Genomic DNA, 27,762 nt, shown 5'->3' with positions numbered 1-27,762 from the left:
ATGGAACTTCACAGAATTAAACAAAGAAATGAAATGCATGTTCTGAGCGTGATTTTCTGGTTAGAAAGAGATACCTTAAAGGAAAAGAGAGATTCAGTGTAAAATATATAACAGTTGTTCATAGATCCTCTTACTGTGGTCCTCAGTGAATGGAACATGTCTAATTGTAATTGATTTTTGTTGGAAGCAAAACAGGCAGTTCATAGTGAAAAGGTTGTGCACTTACAGGAAGGCACAAGCACAATGTTTTTTGTTGAACTTACATTATTGTTTTGTCTGGGGTGTAGTGACCTTAAAGGAAGAAATGTTACAGGTAAGGCGTGTCTTTTATAGAATACAGTGCTGCTGCAGGAAGAAGAATACATAAGTAAAGGGTGGATGTTGCGTTCAGTTAGTAATTGTTCTGTTTTCCATATTACTGTATGTCACAAGAGGGTGCTGTAAGACTGTTTGATTCGACTTCTATTCCTATTCCAAGAGTCAAGAATGGATAGTTGATCCCAGGCAGCAGTTTTCCAGATTATCAACTTCAAAAACTTAAAAATATGACAGGAAAAAAGTCTTTGTAAAATTAAGAAGTATATAATACTATGAATGACAAGGGGTCTTAATACTTTTCATTTAACTCAATCTTTTGCTGGCAAGTATACCTTTTAAATTATATACATAACAGTACAACTGTATTATTTGTGTCTTGTATACACACTCCATACAATGTAAAAGGATAGGGCGGCTACTTCATTAATAGTATTTCTTATTGATACTTTACATTTCCTTTCTACTGCCCAACTCCCAGAGGACCATACAGTTTTATTACAACATAGTAGTCTACCGAAATGTCGATGCTAATCATACATTTGAGTGACATAACTAAATAGATATATATTGACACACAGACATAGATAAAAACAATTAAACTCCCTCTATGTGAAAATGATATGAGACACACGTCCTCAATGTTAAAATATCCATGATTGTAAAAAATGACCATCGTTGCCAATGTTATTACTCAGGTCTCAGATTACTTTGTTTAATGTCAATTTAACTGGAAAAAAAATCACAGAAAAAGGCAACCTTATTTGGCGACGTTTAGTAACCGACTAGCTGGTTAATGAGGACTATATCTGTACCTGACTTTCCTGTCAGCTCCTCGGGGATGGCTAATCTTCAAATTTTATTACAAATACTACAACTTTATTTTGTGCCTTGCTTAAAGTAAAATATCTCCGGACTACTAAATACCGCGTTAATGGTGACATTTTTAAACTGATTCGCTTGTTTCGCCTCACTCTTTTGTATGTGACGGGTGGGCGTGGTTTATCTAGCCGGCTCCCGATTGGCGGGTATTCGGTAGCTCCTGTGTCATGTGACGGGTAGTAGCGTAGGCAGCACCACCATAGATTTGAAAGCCTGGATGCCTCGTTGGGTGATACGCCATATTGGCGCGGTAATTGTGAAATAGAGGATTCATAGATATGACTTAGTGAACCGACTATTTTCGAAACTGCAACAACATGAGGAAAGTTAAAACTAGAAAACAGGGAGTCACATTTCACAGGTAAAAAAAATCTGCGGTACGGTCAAATAAAATACATAAAATGTTTACTAGTCTGTGACACTGACGGGATACTAGCATGATTAGTTTTTCGTTGAGAATACTATGAGCAGTACTACATAAATTGGGGGGGGGCAGGAGTGGTGGGCTTGTTTATTTATTCTACATAGTTGTAAGATATAAATGCGTTAATTAGTAAAGAAGTTATGGCCAAAAGATCTTTCCATCTACACCCTGACATGTTGCTTGTTTATGCCTAATTACCGCTCCAAGATGGTGGCGCTGCTGACACGTTGTGGAAAAGCGAGATGAGGCATCTAGGCTTTCAAATTCATGAGCACCACGATGTACTTCGTTTAAATGGGAGGTTCACCCCAAAACTATAAAAAGATATTTTAGAGGGGTCTTAATGTTATCTATTCATCAAAGTTCTGCTGGGAGTTGTTCAGGTTTGGAAATATCAGCCGTAGAAATGTCGGGCTTCTATCGAAGTACACTACTCCTATCTCTGCGCATTAGACACAAGCACGAGCTCCCTGGCGATATCTGCTGCGCAGTGATATTATTGATGTGTGGAGTTGGGTAGAAGGAAATAGATCGTATATTAAACTGCTCGCGACAAAGTCTGTGGATTTTCTTAACCTGTTCCTGATTTCTGGTAAGAGATATAACTGTTGATTTTTTCAAATGCGTTGTTCTGGCGCTTTAAGTAGTGAAAGCAAAATTGAATCTTATTATATTGCTTATTCATTAATGAGTCGCTATATCATGTATACTGCTCAATGTTTTGATTTAATAAATATTAAAATTTAATAAAGATTTCAAAAATACTTTAACATTTAAAATGGTTCATGATTTTCAGGAGCGGTGCAGTGGTTAGCACTGTTGCCTTACACTTGCCTGTCCCCCCATCCTGGGTTGATTGATAGATGATTTTCAGGTCACACCGCCCCCTCAGAGCCCACCAATCAGTGACTGTCTCAGAGTGTGATGTAATACGCAAAGTCTGCACCACCCACTTTTCAATGAGCAGTAAAAACACACCAGCTTGTCTCAGCGGACAGCGGCTCTTATCAGATAAGGGGAAAAGGATGAGATATCAAAAGTAAAAATAAATATATCACGTTTGGTTAATATCAAATGAAAACAGCCCTGCAATAATATATTGGATTCTAGGATATCATCTATTAAAAAGGTGAATCTATTCTAGCAGACCATTAAAATCCAATTATGAACAGTGAAAATGGGCATATTAGGTCCCTATAAATGACAGGTTTCTGTCCATGGTGCTGAAAACCAGGATTGGCAGATTTCACATTACAGCGATTCCCCCACTATATCGCGGATTTTTCTCCGACGCCTCACAATTCTCTGCGTATCCCGTACATTGTTTGTGGTCCGATTGTTTTCGTTTTGTTCTAAGCCCTACGATGGAAGACGTTGACCATTCAGGAGAAGGTAAAACTTCTGGATGTGCTTCGGGAAGGAAAGTGTTATGCGGACGGCGTTCGCCATTATGGCTTGAATGAATCAACAGTATGCTACATGAAGAAGGATGAAAAGAATGTGTAAGAGCCATATATGTTTTTATTTTTATATATTCCATTACATATATAGAGAGAAAGTTGTGTGTGTGTGTATTACATATTATTATTTTATTTTTATTATTATTATTATTATTATTATGTTACTCATATCCTTAGCCCGACAAACAGATATATGTGTTGTTTTAATGAGTTTACATGTGTTTAAAGCATGTGGGAGGGGTATTTTAAGGCTTAAACTTAAAAAATAATTTATATGGTCTTTATCGTATTTATCTGTATCGTGGATTTTCACCTATCGCTGATGGGTCTGGAACGCATCTTCCGCGATAGGTGGTGTCACGATCACGCCGGAGATAAGCGGTGATCGTGCGGGTAAGGAGCAGGCAGGCAAACGGGATACGGGAAAACGGGGTTTTAATAAGGATAAGCGGGTCAGGGAACACTGGACGGCAACAGACAGCAGGAAACATCAATGACGGACAAGGGAAACCGGGGAGACCAGGACTTAAATACACAGGACTAATCAAAGTAACTAGACAAAGCAGGAGACGATCAGGAAAATACACGTGGGTAATCAGGGGGCGTGGCACACACGAGGAGCGGACGAGCCGGGTATGACAGAACCCCCCCCCCAAAGGCGCGCGTCTCCGGGCGCGCCAAGGAAGGGGGCGACGGACGGGACGAGGCAAAACAGGACCTGAAAAACAAAACCAGAAATCAACGAGGGACAGGGAACAAGACAGACAGGCAAAACTGACACAGAGGCAGAAGCCAGGACAAGACATGACACAGGACAGGAAAGGCAGACAGACAGACAAGAAACGGGGACACGGAGGGAACAGGCGGAACAAAAGGGCCAGGAGTGAACAGAGGGAACCCAGAAGGACGAGGAGCAGAGACGGGAGGAACAAAGCAAGGGGGAGCAAAAAACGAAGGGGCAGAGACAGGCGGGACAAAGGCAGGGGCGAAGGGAGACGAGGAGGAAGGAAGGGGAGCCCGAGGGAGCCCCAGCGGGCGACGGGAGGCAGCCGGAGGGGCCGCAGGCGGCCGGGAGGCCGGAGCCGGAGGGGACCTCGGAGGGGCCGAGGAGGCAGGGCGAGGGACCCGCGGAGGGGCCAGGGAGGGAGCAGGAGGGAGCACCGGGGAAGGGGACGAGGGAGCAGGAGGGGCCCACGGCGAAGGCCCGGAGGAGGGGGGAGCCGCAGCAGGCGGCGACGTCCGGCGGAGGGTCGGAGGTAGGGGCCCCGCAGGCAACCGAGGAGCCGCCGTCGGGGAGCCCGCAGGCGACCGACCAGGCTCTGGAGAGGGGAGCGAGGCGGGGCGACGAGGCATCGGAGAGGGACCCGCAGGCGACAGCCGACCCGGAGGGCCAGGACCCGCAGGCGCCAACCGAGCCCCAGCGCAGGCGAGGCAGGGCGAGCCAGGGGGCAGGGCGGGCGGGACCCCAGCCCTGCGTCTGTGTCCCCGCCCCTTACGGGACACGGACATCACGCCCCTCGGTCGGGGCCGAGGACGCCGAGGCAAGGGCAGAGGAGTCACAGGAGCGGGGCCAGGGACAGGAGCGGGGCCAGGGACAGGAGCGGAGCCAGGGACAGGAGCGGGGCCAGGGACAGGAGCGGGGCCAGGGACAGGAGCGGGGCCAGGGACAGGGACCGGAACAGGGTCAGCAGGCGGAGGGGGCGCCTCAGGAGCTGCTGCAGCGCGGTCAGGGGGCGCCTGCCCGGGAGCTGCAGCAGGCGACTGCAGAGGGGGCGCCTGCCCGGGAGCTGCAGCAGGCGGCTGCAGAGGGGGCGCCTGCCCGGGAGCTGCAGCAGGCGGCTGCAGAGGGGGCGCCTGCCCGGGAGCTGCAGCAGGCGGCTGCAGAGGGGGCGCCTGCCCGGGAGCTGCAGCAGGCGGCTGCAGAGGGGGCGCCGGCCCGGGAGCTGCAGCAGGCGGCTGCAGAGGGGGCGCCTCTGCAGGAACTGGAGCGCGGTCAGGAACTGGAGCGCGGTCAGGAACTGGAGCGCGGTCAGGAACTGGAGCTGGCTGCAGTGGGGGCGCCTGCCCGGGAGCTGCAGCAGGCGGCTGCAGTGGGGGCGCCTGCCCGGGAGCTGCAGCAGGCGGCTGCAGTGGGGGCGCCTGCCCGGGAGCTGCAGCAGGCGGCTGCAGTGGGGGCGCCTGCCCGGGAGCTGCAGCAGGCGGCTGCAGTGGGGGCGCCTGCCCGGGAGCTGCAGCAGGCGGCTGCAGTGGGGGCGCCTCTGCAGGAACAGCAGGTGGCTGCAGTGGGGGCGCCTGCCCTGGAGCTGCAGGTGGCTGCAGTGGGGGCGCCTGCCCTGGAGCTGCAGGTGGCTGCAGTGGGGGCGCCTGCCCTGGAGCTGCAGCAGGCGAAGGGGGCAGCGAAGGCGGCTGCGCAGGCGGTGGCTGCACGGGAGCGGGGTCCGCCGGCAATGGCGGCGACTCGGAAGTCACAGCCGAGGCTCTCCGGAGTTTGATTAGCCTCCGGAGGTCCTCAGCAATTCTCTCCAGATCTGAGTAAGGGGATTCTGGAGTGAAGGAGGCCAAGTCCTGCCCCAGCTGTGTGGCGAGTCTTTCCCCCTCCAGGGGGGCCTGTGGGGCCGGTTCTCCCATCACCCTCCAATAAAGCCCCTGGAGGGTGAAGTATCGGTCAGCGAGGACCGCGGGTGGAATGGACGTGGCCCCTTTAAGAAAGTTGGGGACTCGCGGGATGGCTTCCCGCACCGCTCTGGCCCCCCCATTGGCCAGCCGCTCTGACCGGAAGGAACCTCGCTCCGGGGTTGACGGTAGCTCTCTAACGGCCGGCTCCGGATCCTGGAGTTGGAGGGGTTCCTCCTCCTCGCACTCAGTCAGGAGTCCCAGCTTGGCGAGAGAGCAAGCCCCCAGGCGAATGGTTAGCTCCTCCGGCTGCGCTCTCCTCTTCCTTCGCTTCTTTTTGTGGTCCGTCATTCTGTCACGATCACGCCGGAGATAAGCGGTGATCGTGCGGGTAAGGAGCAGGCAGGCAAACGGGATACGGGAAAACGGGGTTTTAATAAGGATAAGCGGGTCAGGGAACACTGGACGGCAACAGACAGCAGGAAACATCAATGACGGACAAGGGAAACCGGGGAGACCAGGACTTAAATACACAGGACTAATCAAAGTAACTAGACAAAGCAGGAGACGATCAGGGAAATACACGTGGGTAATCAGGGGGCGTGGCACACACGAGGAGCGGACGAGCCGGGTATGACAGGTGGAGGATCAAATTTACATTTTTAACCTGATTTGACTTCAACCCTCTTATTTTGTTAACAGAGTGTGCGGGGGGAATACAAAGGATTACAGTGGATAATGGGTGATTTATATTGACCTTAATTGTCACCCAAGTGACTCTGGACAATCAGCTCAATAATGCTTCCCAAACGTTTCTCTCTTTTTCACTAGTTACACTTCATTACACCGAAATGAAGAAAGAATCAAATGTACAAGCCCATTATACAAAATATAAGATGCAAACACATAAAAAATATTTTGTAAAAACATTAAAAACAGATTAATATATATTGTGCAATTTGAAACTTTACATTTTGACCTCACTTAGAAAAAGCAGGTGATGACCAGCCCAACCAGCAGTTCCGTCTGGTTGTACAGAATACCTACTCAATTTAAATTTTGAGGTCATGACTAAACTAAATTTCAGCTCTGCCTTTAACATCACCAGTTAGATGAAACTGATCATTGCACAGGGAAATACAGTGAAGCCATGAAACATACTAGATGTAAATATATTAATTTTCACATACACTTGAGCTCAGTGAATTCAAGCGCGTCATACACTGTAAAAAAAAAAGAATCCATCAAAAAACGGTTTTAAGTTAATGGACTCTTCCTTCAATTTACAAATATTGTAAATTCAGTTTTCCACAGTTTCTTAAATGATAGTTTATTCTCATTTTTAATTTTTCATTCTGCCAATGTAGATTTGTTTGTTTAATAAATGGTGTTGTTCATAAAAGTACAAGTAATTTGAGAATATAGTGATTCACTACATTGATTATTTTTCATAACTCAATGGCCCATAAACATACAGTTATCCATCTGAAGCTGGATTTAAACCAGCAAACTTTGGATTACAAGCCCAAATACTTGAGCTACTGAGCCACACACTTACACTGACTCAGCTTAAGTTGCAGAGACACAGTGCACTTTCTGTTGGATGTCAGACAGAACGGCAAAGGACCCCTCACTAACAGGAACCTAAAACACACAAACACTTGGGAACACTTCAAATGCGTGATCTGACTCTGCAAGGGGAGAACATGTTCATGTGGAGTCTTGGCTTTTCACAACGTTTCATTCCTGCTTATAGCTAAGGTTTTTTTTAGCCGTTGTCACTCTAAGGTTGCCCATTAATGGTTTGGAATTGGGAATGTAAAGCTGTTTTGTTAGCATGTCTGCCTTACAATTCCTTTACTGTAAGTCGAGGCCTGCTGGAGCTCAATTCTGCTTCATGGCACTTGTATTTACTCTTTATTTTGTATTACATTATGTGTGAGACTAACCCCTTTCTCTACCTCTCCATTCCTCCTGTCGAGCTCCGTACAGGACTAGTGGAGAAAAGGGGTGCTTGGAGGGGGGACGATATCTCTAGATGCCCACTTAAGAAAGATCTGCGTTACCTTCCAATACACCTTCCAAACTTAAGTGGATTGAACATGGGTGCTGTTGAATTAATAAAAAAATGCACTGTATTAAAAATTATTTTGTTTATATAACATAAAATTGAACTTTAAACATGAAATTTAAATCTGTCGTGCAAAAATAGTCATGCAAAGTCATTGATTTATTTTTAATACAATTGCACTGTGATACATTTAACATCATATTTTCAGTTCTGCCTAACAGAACTAACAATTTTACAGGCTTTTGTTGAAATTACCTTAAAAATTCATCTGGAATGTATCGATTTATGCTGTAATTAATGATGCAAATTAACGCAGATGGGGCCATTTTGACCCAAAACAGCTAGTTGGAGGGTAGCAATCCTCCAGATTGTAAAGGTCAAGATACTGGAGCAAAAAAGAAAAACAGTGAAAGCTGTTAGAAACAGGCAGGAAACTTTGCATGGATGTTTTTGAAGAGGTAGACGGGTCCAGTTGGCTGTATTAGTCAGAGTGCTAAGAAACATAGCGCCAACAAGCCCATGGCCCCTTTTCATGTAAAACTTCATACAGGAGGCTGTTTGTGCAGTTTAGTGCCTTTGTTAGCCTCGGCTCCTGTAAATCATATAAGCACACCCACCACACCCCTAGGAGCATTCAGTGTGCCCCCACCTGCCAACCTGCCTGTCCCCCCAACCCACAGACCGTCTGTAGTTCTGAAATTTATCCACATGGCTGTTGACCAAGTCTAAGGTAAAATTCCATAAATGAAATTTTCAGTAAAATACAATTTTTTCCTCTAATCTGGGAGACAGTGCAGAATTATTGAAGTCGGTCCTAACTCTGTCTTGAATATGTACCCAGCAGGCACCTAGGACTCGTATCTCCCTCTGAGAATCTCTTCTAAGGCGCTCAGCAGCAGAAATTCTCCATCCTAGATGAGCCTGCAAAGTTCTGTAGAAGTTAAATATACTTTAGTCAAATAAAGGATGAGACAATTTACTTAAAGCAAGATATAGTTCATATTGCTCTTCAGGCTTCGTAATTAAATATTAAAATTATGGAGTACAAAGTTGTACATGCAAAGAAAACAATGCAGAGTGGCAGAGCGCCTGGCCCAGAGGGTCTAATGGAATTTATCTTAATGTCTTTATTCTATTTTACTTTAATTTTTTACCATATTATTCATTGTATTGTTCTTTCGATTTTATTTTTATTTTATTATTGCTAATACACCGGATCTGAGTGCCTCATTTTGTTCCCTTCATGTAGAACACGTTTTGTAATGACAATAAAACATCCTTATCCTCATCTAAATCACACTGTCTAACTACTAACCTGTTTAAATAATATAATTGGATTTCAAAGGTTAATAGTCACTCAATTACCCCCTCAGCCCAACAGTACCACAAACACCCAACATGCACGGAAATTTTCTCCTAAGTTGTTTTCCCTGCCTGGAACAACACCACAGCAGTCACATGGACTAATGTTTCAAAACATTTCGGAAACCTTGCATTGAAACTTGAGGTCTTTAGAAGGGATCAGTCCTGGGTGGCAAAGTTGCCATCACAAAGGTTTTTGATTAAGGGATTCATGATGCCAGGTAGCCATCTTTCACAAGCTGGTGGGCTGTGCCACTGATGCCTTTGCTTGGGTTTTATATGTCTGTCCTAGTTTGTGTTCTTGCCACTTCAGGTTCCCTGGTTTTGGTCTACATTCCTCGGTCCTCTACTGTGGAGATCTACCTTCTGCTTCACCTCATTCTGGAGCCGCCCATCCAGTCAGCGGCCCATGTCCCCCTGGTTCCCTGTTTCCAGAGGTTGGTCTGCTAGTCTCTGGGGCCAGGGGGCAGAAATCTGCCATGTTGGATGGGTGGCCCAGGTTGGGGTGCTCCATCATAGACTGGTACATGAAGGATTATAAATGGTTTTTAACCAGTATGTACCGAGTGTGCGTTGTGACGAAAAGAATGTCATGGGAACATTTAGGACTGACTGCAGTATTAGTTCAAAGCATGATTGTGTTTTTCTTAATTTTTATTGATTTATTTTTGAATTATTAATTTTTTAAAGTATCTTGATTCCGTTAAAAGGGGTTTGTCCATTTGCTTTAGCAGACGTTCTTGTAAGTATGATGTTCACCTTCCCTTTTCATAGTCTAGTCTTTGCCAAGTTTTATGCTTATTTTCCCTGGTTAAGTTAATCTGACTTGTGTGTTTAGGAGGGTCATACAGGCTTTTTGTTTGTAATGGAAGCACAGGGTCTGTACTTGCAGCTTATTTGCCATGCTAATGGAAGGAAGCATTTTACCTTCCTCTCTAATCTCTTTTTTTCTTGGCTTTCACTGCAGTCTCCTCTATGCCAGGGTTTCTCAACCCAGTCCTTGGACCCCACTGCAAAGATCCACAGTTTTGCTCTGTCCAAGCTCTCAGCACAGCAGTAAAAGGTGACTGTTTGGTTCATGCATGCAGGGATCTGGTACAGAGCAAAAACGTGGAGCTGTCTGGTGGGCTGAGGGATGAGTTTAGAAATGCTGCTGTATGAAGTATTAAACCATTTGACCGGTTGGATAAATGTTAAAATGTTTTCTAAAAATATAAAAAGAGAGAATCTTCTGTTGTGCGTCTCATTACAAGCAAACTTGTTTTTTGTTTTTATGTCACTCTAGTATTTGATATCTAATTTTCAGTCTTCTGGCAATATAATCTGGTGAATGGGGAAAGACTTCCAGCAGGGGCTCCGGTTTCCTCCCACAGTCCAAAAGTGCGCAGGGTAGGTTAATTGGCAAATCTGAGTTGTGAGTGTTTGCGCCCTGCAGAGTGTTGACTCCTGCCCAGGGTTGGTTCCTGCCTACGCCTGTTGTTCCAAGGACAGCCTCCGGTCCCCCCCGCGACCTCAGTTTGGCTTGCTGTCTCCCCGCTTGGTTTTCTTTGGTTTACGTCTTCACTAGCCCCCTTGTTGCTTTGACTTGTGTGTAAGTTATGTATGTGTGATTGTATTGCTGCATAGGGAGTGACTGCTGTTTTGCAAGTGTGTGTTGGACTCTGTTTATTTGGTTAGGGAGTGAGGTGGAGTGTTTGTCTTTTGGTTTCCTTTTCTTTTGCACTTAGGTGAGATTAGCTGTGGGTCGCACTTGATAGTTGGGGATTTTGTTTGTTATTTTGGCTGTGGTCACTCCCAAAGTTTTTTGCACCGGGTTATTTGTTCAGTGTCAGTATTAAACATGAAAAAAAATGAAAATACAAAACATATCCCTTTGTCCACTGGTGTTCCCTTGTTGCCCTCACCCTGTTTGTCCCTTTGTCCCATTCCCCTTTCCCGTGAATTCTGTTACATTCCAACCCTAGACAGGATATCAAAACAGCATCTTACCTATAGTTTTAAAAGAGATGAGGGATATTATTCGTCGACCTTTAACTTTGCTATTTCAGAAATCCGTATCTGCCGGTGTGGTACCTTCTGACTGGAAGTATACACTGTAAAAAAAGGCAATTTTTTTTCACAGTTTTAAACCATTTTATATCAGCCATTTTGACTACAGTATAATTATTTTTTTCCTCTTATGTTAAATGACAGTAAAGGTTTATCAAAACTACATTGCATAAACATATTTTTACTCACAGTTTGTAAAATAAAAGAAACCCCTTCAGTGAAACTGGTCAATTTCTTTTCTGTATTTTTACAGAAATTAAACTTATGGTCATATGCAGGTGCAGCATGGTGGTGCAGTGGTTAGCACTGTTGCCTCGCACCTCTGAGACCCGGGTTCGAGTCTCTGCCTGGGTCACATGTGTGTGGAGTTTGCATGTTCTCCCCATGTCGTCGTGGGGTTTCCTCCGGGTACTCCGGTTTCCCCCCCACAGTCCAAAAACATGCTGAGGCTGATTGGAGTTGCTAAATTGCCCGTAGGTGTGCATGTGTGAGTGAATGGTGTGTGAGTGTGCCCTGTGATGGGCTGGCCCCCATCCTGGGTTGTTCCCTGCCTCGTGCCCATTGCTTCTGGGATAGGCTCCAGACCCCCCGTGACCCAATAGGATAAGCGGTTTGGAAAATGGAAGGATGGATTGTCATATGCTTTATCTGTAAAATTTTAATGGTTTTATTGTACCAACATGTGTTTTAGTAAATCGAAGGCACAACAGCTGTTTTCAATAATTTTGCTTTCATTAACTTTAATTTTACATTCAGTGTACATAAAATGTACATTGTTTTACTGTCATAAACCAGATGACCACCATAATTGTACTGTGTTGTTGGATATATACGAAATGGTTTGCATAGATCTAAGGTTATAAACATTAAAAAAACTTAAAATTAGAAAATATAGACCCTATATTATAGGGAATATGCGAGTCATCGAATTGATATTGTAACGAACCCAATCTACAGTAGCGTCAGAGGCTGTAAACGGAGATCAGATCACCACCAGACTGCAGCTACAATTACAAAGATAATTTTATTCAGTACAATTCATGCAGCGACCCGTTGGGTCGGATCTGGATTCACAAAGAGTTCGGTCCCGCTTTCTCCCCGTAGCACACCACCCCTTTTTAAGCGTGTGTTAACCCACGCTACCACACAGTAAATCCCGCACCACACAACATCCCCATTAGGGCACGGCACACCAATAGCACTGCAATGCACAGTAATCCCCACACTTCGGGCACAGGCAAGCGTTACAGGACCAGAACCGCCTACTGTATATAGTCCTGTCCCGACCCTAAGCGGTTACACTGCGCATTTAAAACACACAGAACACTCACACAATAAAGACATAGTTAAAACAGAACACCCCCTCCCCCCGAGGATCAGGACCCTCCCTCGGGGAAGGAATAATCACACCGGTCCGTCACCTAGAACGTCCCACGGAAAGGGAATCCCACCCCCCCACCGCCAATCCGTCCCTATGAGGGTGCCGCTACTCCCGTCTATCAACCACCCCGTCTAAGCAGTGGTCATAGCCACCTACCCCTACTGTCCTGACTGTCCTCGCCCTACCGCACCGGGAACTGTCCCTACAGCCCACTCTCTGGCTTCACAGCCAGTAGCCCTAAACGGCATACGAGCGGCACCTCCCTCCCGGACCCCACCCGTACGGTGCCTACCAGACCAAATCTCCCCAACGCGCCTCCTACTCCCTCTCTTAACCCCAGATCCCTCACAACCCAGGTGTGGCCACTTAATTAACTATTACCTTCCACGCCCATCCGTCACCCCCCACACATCAAAATTACACTCCCCCACCCTTAGAGCAGACTCGTCCTTGAGTCACAACATTTCATAGTCCTTGGACCATGTTGGTGGCCTCCTCTGACGTCCCAGACGAGTCTTCTGAACTGGAGCCCCTTCCCTCCATTCTTGTTCCTTGGCACATCGCTAGCAGCAGGCCCATCGCTGTGTGGCTCTGGAGGGACCTTACGGGCTCGGCTCCGCCAGGTTCAGGTAGGCTGGTCTGGTCCAATTGCACTTGCCTCTTCTGGCCGATTCGCTGCCATTGCCCACACTTCTAGCCCTGGCACCCCCCCCTCCATCTCGCCACCCTTTTCTACTTAAGGCCGTGGTTGCGGATAGCCACCACCGGGGGGGAATCTTTTAGCTCAGGCAGGGTACCAACAGTCATCACTTGGTGTCTGCCCTCCTGATTGGCAGCCTCTGTTACAGTAGAGAGAAATGGTTTAAGTCGATTAAAATGCACCACCACCTCACTTCCCTCTTCCACTAGTACCACTCGATACAATACCTCCGTTATCCTTTCCACCACCTTATATGGACCCTTAAACCTCCTCTGTAACTTTGGACATAACCCCCGTCTTCTAGCCTTCCTCCAAACCCATACCAGTTCCCCTCTGAATAGTACTTGACTTGCGCTCTAAAGTCATACGCTTGCTTCTGCTTACCCGAAGCTCTTGCCTGATGACATTTCACTGCTCCCACCACTGTGGACAATATGTCCCCTAGTCTGGCCACATATTCCGTTACAAAGGAAAATCTTTCCCCCTCGTTGCGATTCAACATAACATCCACTGGCAACACTATCTCTTGCCCAAAAACAACCTTGTACGGTGTAACCCCAGTACTAGAGTGAATACTACTCCTGTAAGCCATCATCACACAAGGCAACAAAACATCCCAATTGGACTGATTTTCCTCCACAAAGAGAGACAACATTGCCAACAATGTCCTGTTAAACCTCTCAATCATCCCATCTGACTGGGGGTGATAAGCTGATGTCTTAGTCTTTTGAATGTTCAACAATTGACACACCTCTTTAAATAAATTTGATTCAAAATTGCGACCCTGATCTGTATGGATAGAGCGACAGACCCACTGCTCCGCCAAGACCTTGGCCACAGTGGAAGCTTCCTGATTAGGAAGAGGGAATGCCTCAGTCCATTTTGAGAAATAATCCCCAATGACCACAATGTACATATTTATCCCTGGAGTTACCGGTAATGGCCCTAAAATGTCCAATGCTACCCGTTCATATGGCCTAGCGGTTACAACAGACTGCAGCGGGGCACCTCCCTGTTTCCCCACCACTTTCCGGGAACCACAATCCACACACTCCCGACACAAGTGCTTAACATCCCCAAACCATCCCAGCCAATAAAAGCGATCTTTCACCTTTGCTTGCAACTTTTGTATTCCCAAATGACCCCTAGTGGTAGCATCATGCAACTGCCTCAAAATTTCTGGCACCAAAGACTTGTCGATAACAACCTGGACTTGGTTTGCTGCATCAGAATGCAAAGGTGGATATCGTACCAACCTAGAACCCTGCAACTGATCCCACACTGATGCATATTTCCACAACTCATTTGGAGGCTGACTACCTGCCCTCCCTCCCTTCCTTTAAAGCAAAAATCTCCCGCAGCTCAGCATCTCCTTGCTGATCCTGCCCCAGCTCATCACACTCCTCCTGACATGCCACTGCCTCCTGACACACCTCTCTCACAGCACATATCACCTCTCCCCCTTTTTCCTGGGTAGCTGGCGGTGAGTCTGAGGTTACTGGCAGAAAAGCGGGCACTCTAGAGAAGGCGTCCGCATTAGCGTGTCCCCGACCCGGCCGATGCACTCTCTTATATTGGAAGCTGGCCAGCTGCTCCACCCACCTAGCCAACTGCCCCTCTAAACCTTGGAAATTATGCAACCATCTTAAGGAGTTATGATCTGTCCGTAAGACGAACTCCTTCCCCAAGAAGTAGTATTTAAAATGTTTTATGAAGGTAACCATACTTAACTCCTACTTGGTTGTTGCATATTTCCTTTCTTGTTTAGTCAAAGCCCTACTAGCATATGCTATCACCTGTTCCCGTCCCCCTTCTACCTGGGACAATACTGCCCCAATACCTGCATCACTCGCATCCGTATCTAATATAAAGGTTTTATTTGGGTCAGGGTAAGACAGGACTGGTACAGACATCAAACTAAGTTTGAGCTGTTCAAATGCTGCCTGACAAGCTTCTGTCCATGTAAACCGTCTGCCCTTCTCGGTCAGCTGGAGCAGAGGACGAGCAAGTTCAGCAAAACCCCGAATAAACCTCCTATAATAAGAGGCAAGGCCCACAAAACTCCTCCCCTCTGTCTGATTTTTAGGCACCGGCCACTGGCGCACAGCTTCCACTTTAGCCGGATCAGCTTTCACACCCCTAGCCGATATTATATGACCCAAATACTGCACTTCTGTGGCAAACAAGTTACAGTTCGCCGGTTTAACCTTCAGATTAGCCTGACGCAATTTCGTTATAACCTCATCCACATGGTCCAGATGTTCTTGAAAGGTACGGCCAAATATTATTGTATCGTCTAAGTACACCAAACAAGTAGTCCACTGAAGACTCGCCAACTCTAAATCCATGAGACGCTGAAAAGTTCTCAGACTGTTACACAGGCCAAAACTCAGCACATTAAATTGGAAAAGGCCTGACGAGTGATAAACGCCATCTTATGCTTATCTTTTGGATCCACCTCGACTTGCCAGTACCCACTGGCTAAATCCAATATAGAAAACCAGCAAGCCTTGCTCAAACTACCCAACGCATCATCAATTCGGGGTAAGGGGTACGTGTCTTTACGGGTAACATCATTCAATTTGCGATAATCAACGCAAAACCGAAGGCCACCATCTCGCTTCCGTACCAGAACCACCGGCGCTGCCCAAGGGCTATTCGAGGGCTGAATGATGTTATTCTCCAGCATCTGCTTTAAGTGACCAGATACTTCCTCCTGCAAATGGAGGGGGACACGGCGGGGAGGCAACTTTACCGGCTTCGCCTCACCAGTATCAATGTTATACAACATCAGGCGAGTTCTCCCCAAATCTCCCTCTCCGGCACTAAATACAGACAAATTCTTCTGCAACGCGGTATAAATACCAGTCATATCGGATGAGGCAAACCCCTTCTGGTGCAATCAAAATATGTTACAAGCCTATCGACTGTCCAGGGCACAACAGAATCCTCCTCATCCTCACCCAGGTCTACATTCTCTGCTTTCCGACTCACCTCAATACCCGTATGCAAGGTACCTACCCTCATCCCCCCATCATTATATTACACTGGCTAGATGCCGAATCCAAAGGCTCCAACATACCCTCAAAAGCAGCCCCACCTGTATTCTCCACCTTACCAGCAATGATTGCCTCACTTCGAGGGGGGGGGGATTACAGTATCTTCTGGAACCATGACGACCCGAGGCTTGTCCACATCTGCTGGCACAAGGAGAGGTAATAATTGACCCATAACCCGACACTCCTTCCTACCAAAATCCAACACCACCCCATATTTACTTAGAAAGCTTTTCATCCCCTCTTGCATCTTAGACACCGTGGTACGAAGCGATTTTACCTCCTGCCTCAACTCCTCTACCACCCCCAACAACACCTCCATTTGTTCATCCCTTTCTAATTTATGCTCCACCACTCCCCTCACTTTAACGTCAGGTGGCAAAGAAGTCTGCTCCAAACTTCTCAGCAACTCCATTTCAGAAGCAAGTTCAATGACATCTTCCAGCGTATTAGGCTTGGCACTACACAGGCTAACCCGAAAATCACCGGTAGCAAAATGCGTAATAAACTGGTCTCTTGCCAACAGATCACAAATCCGATGATCAGCCGTGGGATAAGCCCTAGCGGCTAATCTCCGTAAGGCGTTACCAAATTCCCTTGCCGTCTCGCTATGCAGGCGGCGACGGGCGGTAAAACTAGCTCTATTCCAATCACTACTATCACCAGGTTCAAAACACCTTGCCATAGCCGCTTTTAACAACCCATAATTACTTTTAGCCTCACTCGGCATCCCACTATACATCTCTCTAGCACGGCCAGACAACAGCAAAGACATAAACTTAATTTTCAGAGACTCATCCCACCTGTTTACCTCAGGCGCCAGATAAAATTGTTCCGACCAGTCAGACCACTCACGCCCCACACCATTAAAAGTTTCCGGTATAAATATTGGGTGAGCAGGGGGGGCCACCGGGAGATTGAGAAAACACTCTCTACACGTATAACAGGACAATCAGCGCCCTCATAATTAGGAGATTGTACACTGTCCTCCGCCTCCGATATCCATCCATCCATTTTCCAAACCGCTTATCCTATTGGGTCGCGGGGGGTCCGGAGCCTATCCTGGAATCAATGGGCACGAGGCAGGGAACAACCCAGGATGGGGGGCCAGCCCATCGCAGGGCACACTCACACACCATTCACTCACACATGCACACCTACGGGCAATTCAGCAACTCCAATTAGCCTCAGCATGTTTTCGGACTGTGGGGGGAAACCGGAGCACCCGGCGGAAACCCCACGACGACACGGGGAGAACATGCAAACTCCGCACACATGTGACTCAGACGGAGACTCGAACCTGGGTCCCAGAGGTGCGAGGCAACAGTGCTAACCACTGCACCACCATGCCGCCCCCCGCCTCCGATATGTTAAAGCTAATTCTAGGTTTCTAAACGGAAAAACCACAAAGGAAAGAAATGATCCCACCAGTCAGACCTACAGTGTGAGGTGTAGAGCTGGGTGGCGTTCGATGCCATTGGCTTTAGATAAACTGAACTGTCAGTCTGTCACTTTAGCTTCACACCCCCTTGTGGAGCTGGAGTGCTGACATTCAGGGACTCCCCATGCCTGCATTCCCACTTGCCTCTCCCTCCTACTTATGCTGCCATTGCCATATCTGCCGGAGCTTGTACTTTGCACTTCATATTGCACTCACCTAACTGTTAGCACTGCCTATAGTCTCCCCTATACTTTGACTAATTGCACATTTTATTTCCCCAACTCCTCCTGGGGTGTGCTGCCTGGAGACCTCAATCTATCAAGATTTTCAGCACACCCTGCTACATGTGACATGTACCCATGACGTCCTTGCATCCAGCTCGCGTTCTGCCTGTGCCATCTTCCATGTATGACCCGCTGCCTAATTACTTCTGGTTGCCTGGCGATTGGAAGGAGAGTCGGCACGGGCTTGTCATCACCTCCCTGCTCCCCGGTTGTGCCTCAAATCCTATGGTTTGGACAATGTGACTTGGAACTTAGCTATCTCTTCTATTCGACTCTTCCTGCCGGCCCCTGGAGGTTGGGCTCCCCCTTTGAGTCTGGTCCCTCCCAAGGTTTCTTCCTTCTAGAGAGTTTTTCCTTGCCACTGTCACCTATGTCTTACTCACTGGGGGCTTTGGGTGGGGATGCTGTAAAGCACTTTGAGACAATGTATTGTTGGGATAACGCGTCATACAAAAATAAATTTGTTGTTTTTCTGTTTTAAAACCAAATGGGAAAACCGTAAAATCACCTTTTTTTGTTTCTTTTCTATGAGTAAATTCAGATCTAACAGATACCAGAGATGTAAGATACAGCCTAATGTGAACTTTATCTTAATTTTACAACATTAACAGTCCCAGTCATAAGCTTGGAAACACCCACCCTTAGAATGGTGTATTTTTGTAATATTTTCTACATTTTAGGATAAAATATGAAGCCTGATTTTTTGTTTTCTGCTTTTCGCTTTTTCCCCTTCTAACAGAAAAACCAAAAAACGCTGCTGTTGTTTAGTTTTCCTGATTTCGTTTTGGACTGGAAAACCCAAGGACAAACGATACATGGACTTTTTGCATTTGTTTGGCTTTAATGTGTTTGATATAAACCTAGAGTTGAGAACCTACAGATGTGTGTGTTTGTATGAGTAATCCATCCATCCATTTTCCAAACCGCTTATCCTACTGGGTCGCGGGGGGTCCGGAGCCTATCCCGGAAGCAATGGGCACGAGGCAAGGAACAACCCAGGATGGGGGTCCAGCCCATCGCAGGGCACACTCACACTCCATTCACTCACACATGCACACCTATGGGCAATTTACCAACTCCAATTAGCCTCAGCATGTTTTTGGGCTGTGGGGGGAAACCGGAGTACCCGGAGGAAACCCCACGACGACATGGGGAGAACATGCAAACTCCACACACATGTGACCTAGGCGGAGACTCGAACCTGGGTCCCAGAGGTGTGAGGCAACAGTGCTAACCACTGCAGGACCATGCTGCCTGTTGTATGAGTAATATAATGTAAAAATTAAATTCTATTTTATGTCCAGTACAAAAGGCAAGCATATCATACAGGTAAAACACCCACATTTAAAAAATGTTTTCATGAAAGTCTGTAACAGTAGAGTGAAGGAACTGACCAGTGCCTGGGCTACTGATATATGGTATGATGATGACCATTGAATGTTTCTCAACTTTTTAACCCTAAAAAAACACACCACTTCCAGAGATGATGATATATATATTATTTATTTAAAATGTAATGTTTCCTGGGGGCTGGGGAGGACACCTGCAGGAGAGAGACAGATATTGATCATGTAAACATCCTTCAGCAGTGCAGTAGTCATACTTCACATTTTTTTTTGGGGGGGATTGTTAGGGGGGGGGGGCACATGCAGCCATGGTACCTAAGCTCTGCTCAAGTGAGATCTGAGTTACAGGGAAAGGTCCATAGACCTTGTTTATATGCTGCTGTTCCACAGACTTCCAGTAGGGGCTCCATGTGAGGAAAGAGCGAGGGCTATGCTCTCTCTCAAGTACACACAGAGTCACAGAGTAGGTCAAAGAAGCGAAAACAAAGTACCATACCTGAGTTGTTGTCACTGAACACGAAGTCCTGGTTTGCTCCAAACTACAGGTGAGAAAGGCCCTCCTCTAAATTGGCCTCTCTCATGCGGGACGGGGGCCGTAAGGTGGCGTGGAGCTCAGGAGCAGCGTGCAGCAGTATGAGCAGCCATGCCTGTGCCAGCAGCACCACTGCCTGTACCCGGTTGTCCCATGTTGGGGACAGGCCAAGCGCCGCGTTGCCATACAGGCAGAAGGTGATCCAGGCCACCCACAGCAGGACTGAGGCCAGGCAGGTGATGAGCAGCCACATGGTCCTGCACCTCCACCGTGGCTGCTGCCTCCACAGACTGCAGGCCGCCCCCACCAGTGCTGCCAGGAGCAGGACCAGCACATAAGTGGTGGCCAGCGCAAAGTCCAGCGGCTGGTATTCACAGGCTGGCTGGCATGTGGACATCGTGGCTAGAAGGATCCACTCCGGATCCAACACGGCCAAGGCCACCGCCAGCCCCATCAGTTGACCTGTGCTGGGGCTATGAGCACCTTGTCCCAACCGGCGCAGTCGCAGACCATGAAACACGAGGCATGTGTTGCAGATAGCAAGCAACACCCCCCTCAGGACACGCCGGGCGAAGCAGAGGCTCTCTTGCTGCTCAGCGATGTATCCCAGGCTGAGGCCACAGAGCCCAAATATGGCAGCGAGCAGCAGGAGTAGCGGCGCCACCCCGCTGCGCTCCTCAGCCTCTGTGATCTTCCGCAGGCGACACAGTACCACCAGGAGCAGGATCAGCGAGGCGAGGGCCGCCGCCGCTGCCGCCACCACCACCACCAAGCCCCACACCGCATCCAGCTCACACAAGGCCGTGTAGGGCCTTGTCAGGATGGAGCCGGATCCGCAAGGCGAAGCTTCGTCCCATGAAGAGCTGCCCCCCACCAGGGACAGGACGAGGAAGGTGAAGAGATTGATAGAGGGAGCCATCACTGGCAGGGAGAGAGAAAGGAATCATTTAATGGGTTGAAGAAGTATTAGTCCATTAAACGCAATGTAGCCTGCTGCTGTGCAGGACACATCACAGGCGACACGCTGAGCATGCTGACAACTGAGCAATGGACTTCTACAGTGTGAGACTACATGCACTTTCTTAAAAAGCAGTAATCAATGCCATGTCAACAAGCTGAACAACTTCACAAGCAAATCGGCACATTATATAGGCCACCATCGTTATAAAAATTAATTATTATTTAAATTCAGGGGTCTCAAAGAAATGACTGTATCTGGCCGGCCGATATCAGAGAAAAATTAAAACCATGTAATGTCATTCCAGCGCAATTGACACCCGCCAGTCTGCATGTTTTGCGGTCGGTAGTTTAGCATCTCCCAGCGTTTTTTTTAGTTTAAGACCTAAGTGAAGTATACATTTTGAAGGGGAGGCCTTACCTTCACTGTCAATGTCTTTCAGCTTCACTTGCTCTTACAACACGTACGATGCACTCACGAATCGTTTGTGTTTGCTTCTCCCTTATCAAACAGATTATTTATAAGCGGTGCATCATGACGTAGTACTGCATTTTTACGTAATGGAACGCTAACGTTCTAAATAGGGTGGGGGCATTAAGTGTAATCCTTTTTGTGTTTACTTTTGAAAAATTGAGATATAACCTTTAAAAAGCACGGATATAATGTAAGAAACTTTTTAAAAAATAAATACAAATAAAAACGAGCAAATGCATTCAATCCCATTTCTTGTAGCTAGTGCTGGAAACTTTGGTGGACACCAATAACGATATATTTTTGTCCAGTAATATTACCAATACCTAATGTTTGTCCAAACCCATGCAGCGCTCTAAGAAACTCCAGCTTCTGCGATTCCCCCTGCAGACCGCTACGGCTGATACAAAGACAAATGCGCAAAAGATGCTAGTAAGATACAGAGATTGGTCATTGGTTAATATTATATAAATACGCAATTAATAATATGACAAGTGGCAGTATTGCTACACGATTAAATAAACGACAAAAACAATAATAATGACTGATAAGTCATAACGCGTTTTTTTCTTTTATGGTGATAACATGTACATGCAGTACAGCGATACCGAAATAAGAGAATTAATGCTATTAGCAGAAAATTATTACTGGAGACATAATTGTTAGGACACCCTCGGCAGGGAAACGCGGACCCAGGAATGCGGAACAGAGCGATCTTTATTAGATCGAGCAGGTAACAGGCTTTCAATGGGCCAGGCAAGAAGAATGGTCGGGGACAGAAGGTAGATTCGGTAGCCGGGGAGATCCAGTCCAACAGGCAGGCACAGGACACGGAGACGAAGGGAAGGGGAGACGAGAGATCCTGGGGCTGGCAGGGAAGGCAGGACGGGAGGTTCAGGGACGAGGGCTGCTCTGGGAAAGGAAGGCAGGCAAGGTAAGGAACGAGGGAATGACACTGGACAAGCAAGCGCTCGATATAGAAATGAAACATTGGCAATACTTCGCAACCCCCGTTGCGTGTGCTGTCCCTTTGTAGTCTCCCATATGCAGGCTTAATTGATGACATCCGCCGATGTACGTGACAATAGTTATGTTTCTTCCCGTTTGCAATCAAAGTGTGAGCTTCGGGCGTGACGTTAAGCGGAATCCCAGACCGATTGTATAAAAACGCAACAGGCTTCATTTGAGACTGTATAGGCTTCTGAATTTTTCGTATAGGCTTAATTTGAGTCTGTTTTCAAAGTAAATTTAAAAAATATAGATAACTGATATGTTATCAGTTAATTTTTCAAATATTCTCATTAAAGTGCTTCTGTTGAGAGGGCTTAAATTGTGAAAATGTTAACATTGTTCAGTTATTTTTATGTCCAGTGTTGTGGAGTAGCTAACTAAAATGAACGACGCTACTAACTTCACTTCTTTCAGTAGCTTATCGGTAGAGCAAATACTTTTAAAACGCTGTAGCTTTTCCAGTAACTATTTTTTTCTTCTTTTTTTTTTTTTTACAAATAGCGATATCGCAGCGACATCGTTAAAAATATTATTTCAACGTTATTTTCCACGTTTTTTAATTCATTTGGTTTTTGATGTAGTTAGCATCTCCCTAGCACGGCCAGACAATAGCAAAGACATAAACTTAATTTTCAGAGACTCATCTCACCTGTTTACCTCAGCCGCCAGATCAAATTGTTCCGACCAGTCAGACCACTCACGCCCCACACCATTAAAAGTTTCCGGTATAAATGTTGGGTGAGCAGGCGGGGCCACCGGGAGATTGAGAAAACACTCTCTAGACGTAACAGAACAATCAGCGCCCTCATAATTAGGAGATTGTACACTATCCTCCGCCTCCGACATGTTAAAGCTAATTCTAGGTTTCTAAACGGGAAAACCACAAAGGAAAGAAATGATCCCACCGCTGCCACCAGTGTAACGAACCCAAACTAGCGTCAGAGGCTGTGAAAGGAGAACAGATCACCACCAGACTGCAGCTACAATTACAAAGATACTTTTATTCAGTACAATTCATGCAGCGACCCGTTGGGTCGGATCTGGATTCACAAAGAGTTCGGTCCCGCTTTCTCCCCGTAGCACACCACCCCTTTTTAAGCGTGTGTTATTAACCCACGCTACCACACAGTAAATCCCGCACCACACAACATCCCTATTAGGGCACGGCACACCAATAGCACTGCAATGCACAGTAATCCCCACACTTCGGGCACAGGCAAGCGTTACAGGACCAGAACCGCCTACTGTATATAGTCCTGTCCCGACCCTAAGCGGTTACACTGCGCATTTAAACCACACGTAACACACATACAATAAAGACATAGTTAAAACAGAACACCCCCTCCCCCCCCGGGGATCAGGACCCTCCCTCGGGGAAGGACCAATCACACCGGTCCGTCACCTAGAACGTCCCACGGAAAGGGAATTCCCCCCCCTCCAAAACGTCCCTATGAGGGTGCCGCTACTCCCATCTATCAACCACCCCGTCTAAGCAGTGGTCATAGAAGTTGTGCTTCTAAGGCCAGCATACAAGTTGTATTTTCCCTGTTGAAAAAAACACTGGTAGAGATGGTACAACGAGGCACTGAAGGTTTGAGCCTTTTTAACCATTGTATTGAAAACTGGTTCACTACTCGAAGACAGTGCACATGGGTGACATATCGTAGTGAAAGTACCACTCCTGATTATATATAAACATGTATGAATGCATTTGACTGTGTGTGTGTGTGTGTGTGTGTGTGTGTGTGTGTGTGCGTGCAAACTGACAGACTGAGAAAATGAATTCAGAAGTTTTGTCTTGCTAAAAGTAAATTCTTTTTTAGAGAAAATTAGTCACAAACGAAATCAAAAGAAACTGATGGATTTTTCTCTCTTTTCTATTAAGAGAAGCAATAATAAAAGAAGACTTAGTTAGTTATTGAATTTATATAAAGAATAACAATCTGCCATTCTTTGCGGTCCCTTTTGTCAAGTTTAATGCCCTTTCTTGTCAATGACCATCATGAGCCTGCTATCAGTTCACACACACACACACACACACTCACAAGCAACTAGGACAACCTCCTAGATGCCGCTCTGAGAAGTGTAATGTTTGTGATCGTGGTTAATCTTATGCTACATTAAGGCCCCATAGTTAACGATGGGGATTAAATCAGGCGATGAAGACAGCCAGGTTACAATTTCATCACCTTCCAAGCTGGTTTTAAGGTGATGTCATGGTCTGTGCCTATTCTTGAAGTTTCAACTTGTGAGCCTTATGCATTGTATTAAGCTGATGTCTTTGTCAAAGTACGCATGAAAGAAAATAAGAGTATTTTACTGGGGAACGAGGATCATGACTACAGACTGTTGTGTGTCTGGCTGTAGTACCAACAGCAAGAAAATCCCAGATAGAACACTTTAAACCCAAATCTAAGTTTGTTCTTAGGTCCTACAGGCTTGTTGGCTCAGGGTGTCGTGCTCTTAACATCATGGCTGAGCTCTGCATGTGATATGCATGTTCTGCTGCTTGTTTCCTTGTGCCTGTGTGTGTCTGTGTCTGTCAGTGAGTCCTATGATGCACTGACCTTCTTGGCAGAATATTCCCCTTCCTTACAGTATGTCCTATTGTGACTCCCCTATGATCCTGTACTGAATAGATTATAAAATACATGGACATAATCAAATGCTACATCTTCCTTAACTATTCATTTAACATTTTTTAAATGATTTATTTTTCCACTTTTACGTTTAGTGGTCACTCCATAAGAGCAGTCCTTTAACGTGCTGCGCAGTGTCCCTGGATGCTTTGCAGTCCACTGCAAGGCTTGGACTTGAGGAGTCGATTCATTATGAAATGACTCCCAGTCTGAGCTGTGAGCTAATGCACAATAACCAGAAGCCAGGTAGTGACTCTTGGTTGTTGTAGTTGTTCTCTTCTGACCAGGGAGGTGTTCCACTAAGCAGGATTTCTCAGTTAGCGGAGTTAACTTAAGCTAGAAGTCATGATTGTTCAATAGGAATGCTCCTTACCTCTTATTGGACAATTATGAGTGAGTCAGTGTCTTGTTTAATAAGAGAAAATCTGTATCCATCTTCTGAATTATTCTGAATTATTCTACTTCCAAACAAACAGTTATCCTCAGAGGCAGCATAACATCCTGGCAACTGCTCAATGCAGCATTGAAAAGCACTACAGAGAGTAATGAACTCACAGATGTAATGAGCACAGAGCAGTTGAGGACATAAATTTTTCCCCACAGAATACTCTGCTTGTGTAGTGTTTCTACTTGGCCTGATACTGAAGGGGCATAAGTGATAATTAAGTGACATGATAATAAAGTGCATTGCTGGGTGTCTCTTTGCCAATCTCGCATGAAACATGTCTGTGATGCAAGACAGGGAGCTCGCACTCCCTCATTCAGAGAAGGGCACAGAGTGCGGCTGTGGAAACCAGCGCATGTGCAAAAAGGGCATCATAAATTCTCTGCACCCATCGAGACCCATCCTGGCTGGGAAAGCATGGCATGCTGCCCATTTGGCCTCAGTACCCAGTGGACTTCCCAAATTTCCAGCCCTGCCAAAGACTGGTCCTGAAAGAACAGTTGAGCTTGGAATGGCCTAAGGAACTGGAAGCTGTGCAGCCAGGGCACACAAACCATCATCGGCTCAAGGACTATGGAACTTCACAGAATTAAACAAAGAAATGAAATGCATGTTCTGACCGTGATTTTCTGGTTAGAAAGAGATACCTTAAAGGAAAAGAGAGATTCAGTGTAAAATATATAACAGTTGTTCATAGATCCTCTTACTGTGGTCCTCAGTGAATGGAACATTTCTAATTGTAATTGATTTCTGTTGGAAGCAAAACAGGCAGTTCATAGTGAAAAGGTTGTGCACTTACAGGAAGGCACAAGCACAATGTTTTTTGTTGAACTTACATTATTGTTTTGTCTGGGGTGTAGTGACCTTAAAGGAAGAAATGTTACAGGTAAGGCGTGTCTTTTATAGAATACAGTGCTGCTGCAGAAAGAAGAATACATAAGTAAAGGGGGGATGTTGCGTTCAGTTAGTAATTGTTCTGTTTTCCATATTACTATTATACATTAGTATGTCACAAGAGGGTGCTGTAAGGCTGTTTGATTCGACTTCAATTCCTATTCCAGGAGTCAAGAATGGATAGTTGATCCCAGGCAGCAGTTTTCCAGATTATCAACTTCAAAAACTTAAAAATATGATAGGAAAAAAGTCTTTGTAAAATTAAGAAGTATATAATACTATGAATGACAAGGGGTCTTAATACTTTTCATTTAATTTTATTAACTCAATCTTTTGCTGGCAAGTATACCTTTTAAATTATATACATAACAGTACAACTGCATTATTTGTGTTTTGTATGCACACTCCATACAAAGTAAAAGGATAGGGCGGCTACTTCATTAATAGTATTTCTTATTGATACTTTACATTTCCTTTCTACTGCCCAACTCCCAGAGGACCATACAGTTTTATTACAACATAGTAGTCTACCGAAATGTCGATACTAATCATACATTTGAGTGACATAACGAAATAGATATATGTTGACACACAGACATAGATAAAAACAATTAAACTCCCTCTATGTGAAAATGACATGAGACACACGTCCTCAATGTTAAAATATCCATGATTGTAAAAAATGACCATAGTTGCCAATGTTATATCTCAGGTCTCAGATTACTTTGTTTAATGTCAATTTAACTGAAAAAAAACATTATAGAAAAAGGCAACCTTATTTGGCGACGTTTAGTAACCGACTAGCCGATTAATGAGGACTATATCTGTACCTGACTTTCCTGTCAGCTCCTCGGGGATGGCTAATCTTCAAATTTTATTACAAATACTACAACTTTATTTTGTGCCTTGCTTAAAGTAAAATATCTCCAGACTACTAAATACCGCGTTAATGGTGACATTTTTAAACTGATTCGCTTCTTTCGCCTCACTCTTCTCTATGTGACGGGTGGGCGTGGTTTATCTTGCCGGCTCCCGATTGGCGGGTATTCGGTAGCTCCTGTGTCATGTGACGGGTAGTAGCGTAGGCAGCACCACCATAGATTTGAAAGCCTGTATGCCTCATTGGGTGATACGCCATATTGGCGCGGCAATTGTGAAATAGAAGAGTGATATCTCTTAGTGAACCGACTATTTTCGAAACTGCAACAACATGAGGAATGTTAAAACTAGAAAACAGGGAATCACATTTCACAGGTAAAAAAAATCTGCGGTACGGTCAAATAAGATACATAATATGTATACTAGCCTGTGACACTGACGGGATACTAGCATGATTAGTTTTCATTGAGAATACTATCAGCAGTACTACATAAATTTGGGGGGGGGGCAGTAGTGGTGGGCTTGTTTATTTATTCTACATAATTGTAA

The 27,762-nt window shown here is 45.9% G+C and overlaps 2 protein-coding genes and 2 pseudogenes across 5 annotated transcripts in view; 1 reads left to right on the top strand and 3 right to left on the bottom strand.

Moving 5' to 3' along the window:
* Window positions 1-21,746, bottom strand: part of LOC125723051 (G-protein coupled receptor family C group 5 member B-like) — a 154,705-nt gene extending 132,959 nt beyond the window's left edge. Inside the window, exons 1-4 of one of the 2 annotated variants that reach the window (XM_048999464.1) lie at window positions 21,672-21,745; window positions 21,295-21,375; window positions 19,881-20,837; window positions 19,533-19,581 (exon numbers count right to left, since the gene is read on the bottom strand). In XM_048999464.1, coding sequence (XP_048855421.1) covers window positions 19,924-20,835 — 912 coding nt within the window. In that variant the 5' untranslated portion in view covers window positions 20,836-20,837; window positions 21,295-21,375; window positions 21,672-21,745 and the 3' untranslated portion in view covers window positions 19,533-19,581; window positions 19,881-19,923. Of the gene's footprint in view, window positions 1-19,532; window positions 19,582-19,699; window positions 20,838-21,294; window positions 21,376-21,671 lie in introns of those variants that run through there. The other variant, XR_007386712.1, reaches the window with a different exon arrangement.
* LOC125723040 (cytohesin-1-like) overlaps window positions 1-27,762 on the bottom strand; it is a 458,952-nt pseudogene that overhangs the window by 68,374 nt on the left and 362,816 nt on the right.
* The window catches only part of LOC125723068 (uncharacterized), a 124,717-nt gene that overhangs the window by 37,128 nt on the left and 59,827 nt on the right, over window positions 1-27,762 (bottom strand). The window lies entirely within an intron of this gene.
* LOC125723043 (cytohesin-2-like) overlaps window positions 1-27,762 on the top strand; it is a 333,559-nt pseudogene that overhangs the window by 290,567 nt on the left and 15,230 nt on the right.

Source organism: Brienomyrus brachyistius, unplaced genomic scaffold, assembly GCF_023856365.1.
Source record: "Brienomyrus brachyistius isolate T26 unplaced genomic scaffold, BBRACH_0.4 scaffold45, whole genome shotgun sequence".
Classification (NCBI taxonomy): Eukaryota; Metazoa; Chordata; class Actinopteri; order Osteoglossiformes; family Mormyridae; genus Brienomyrus; species Brienomyrus brachyistius.
This window is presented reverse-complemented; position numbering and strand designations above follow the sequence as displayed.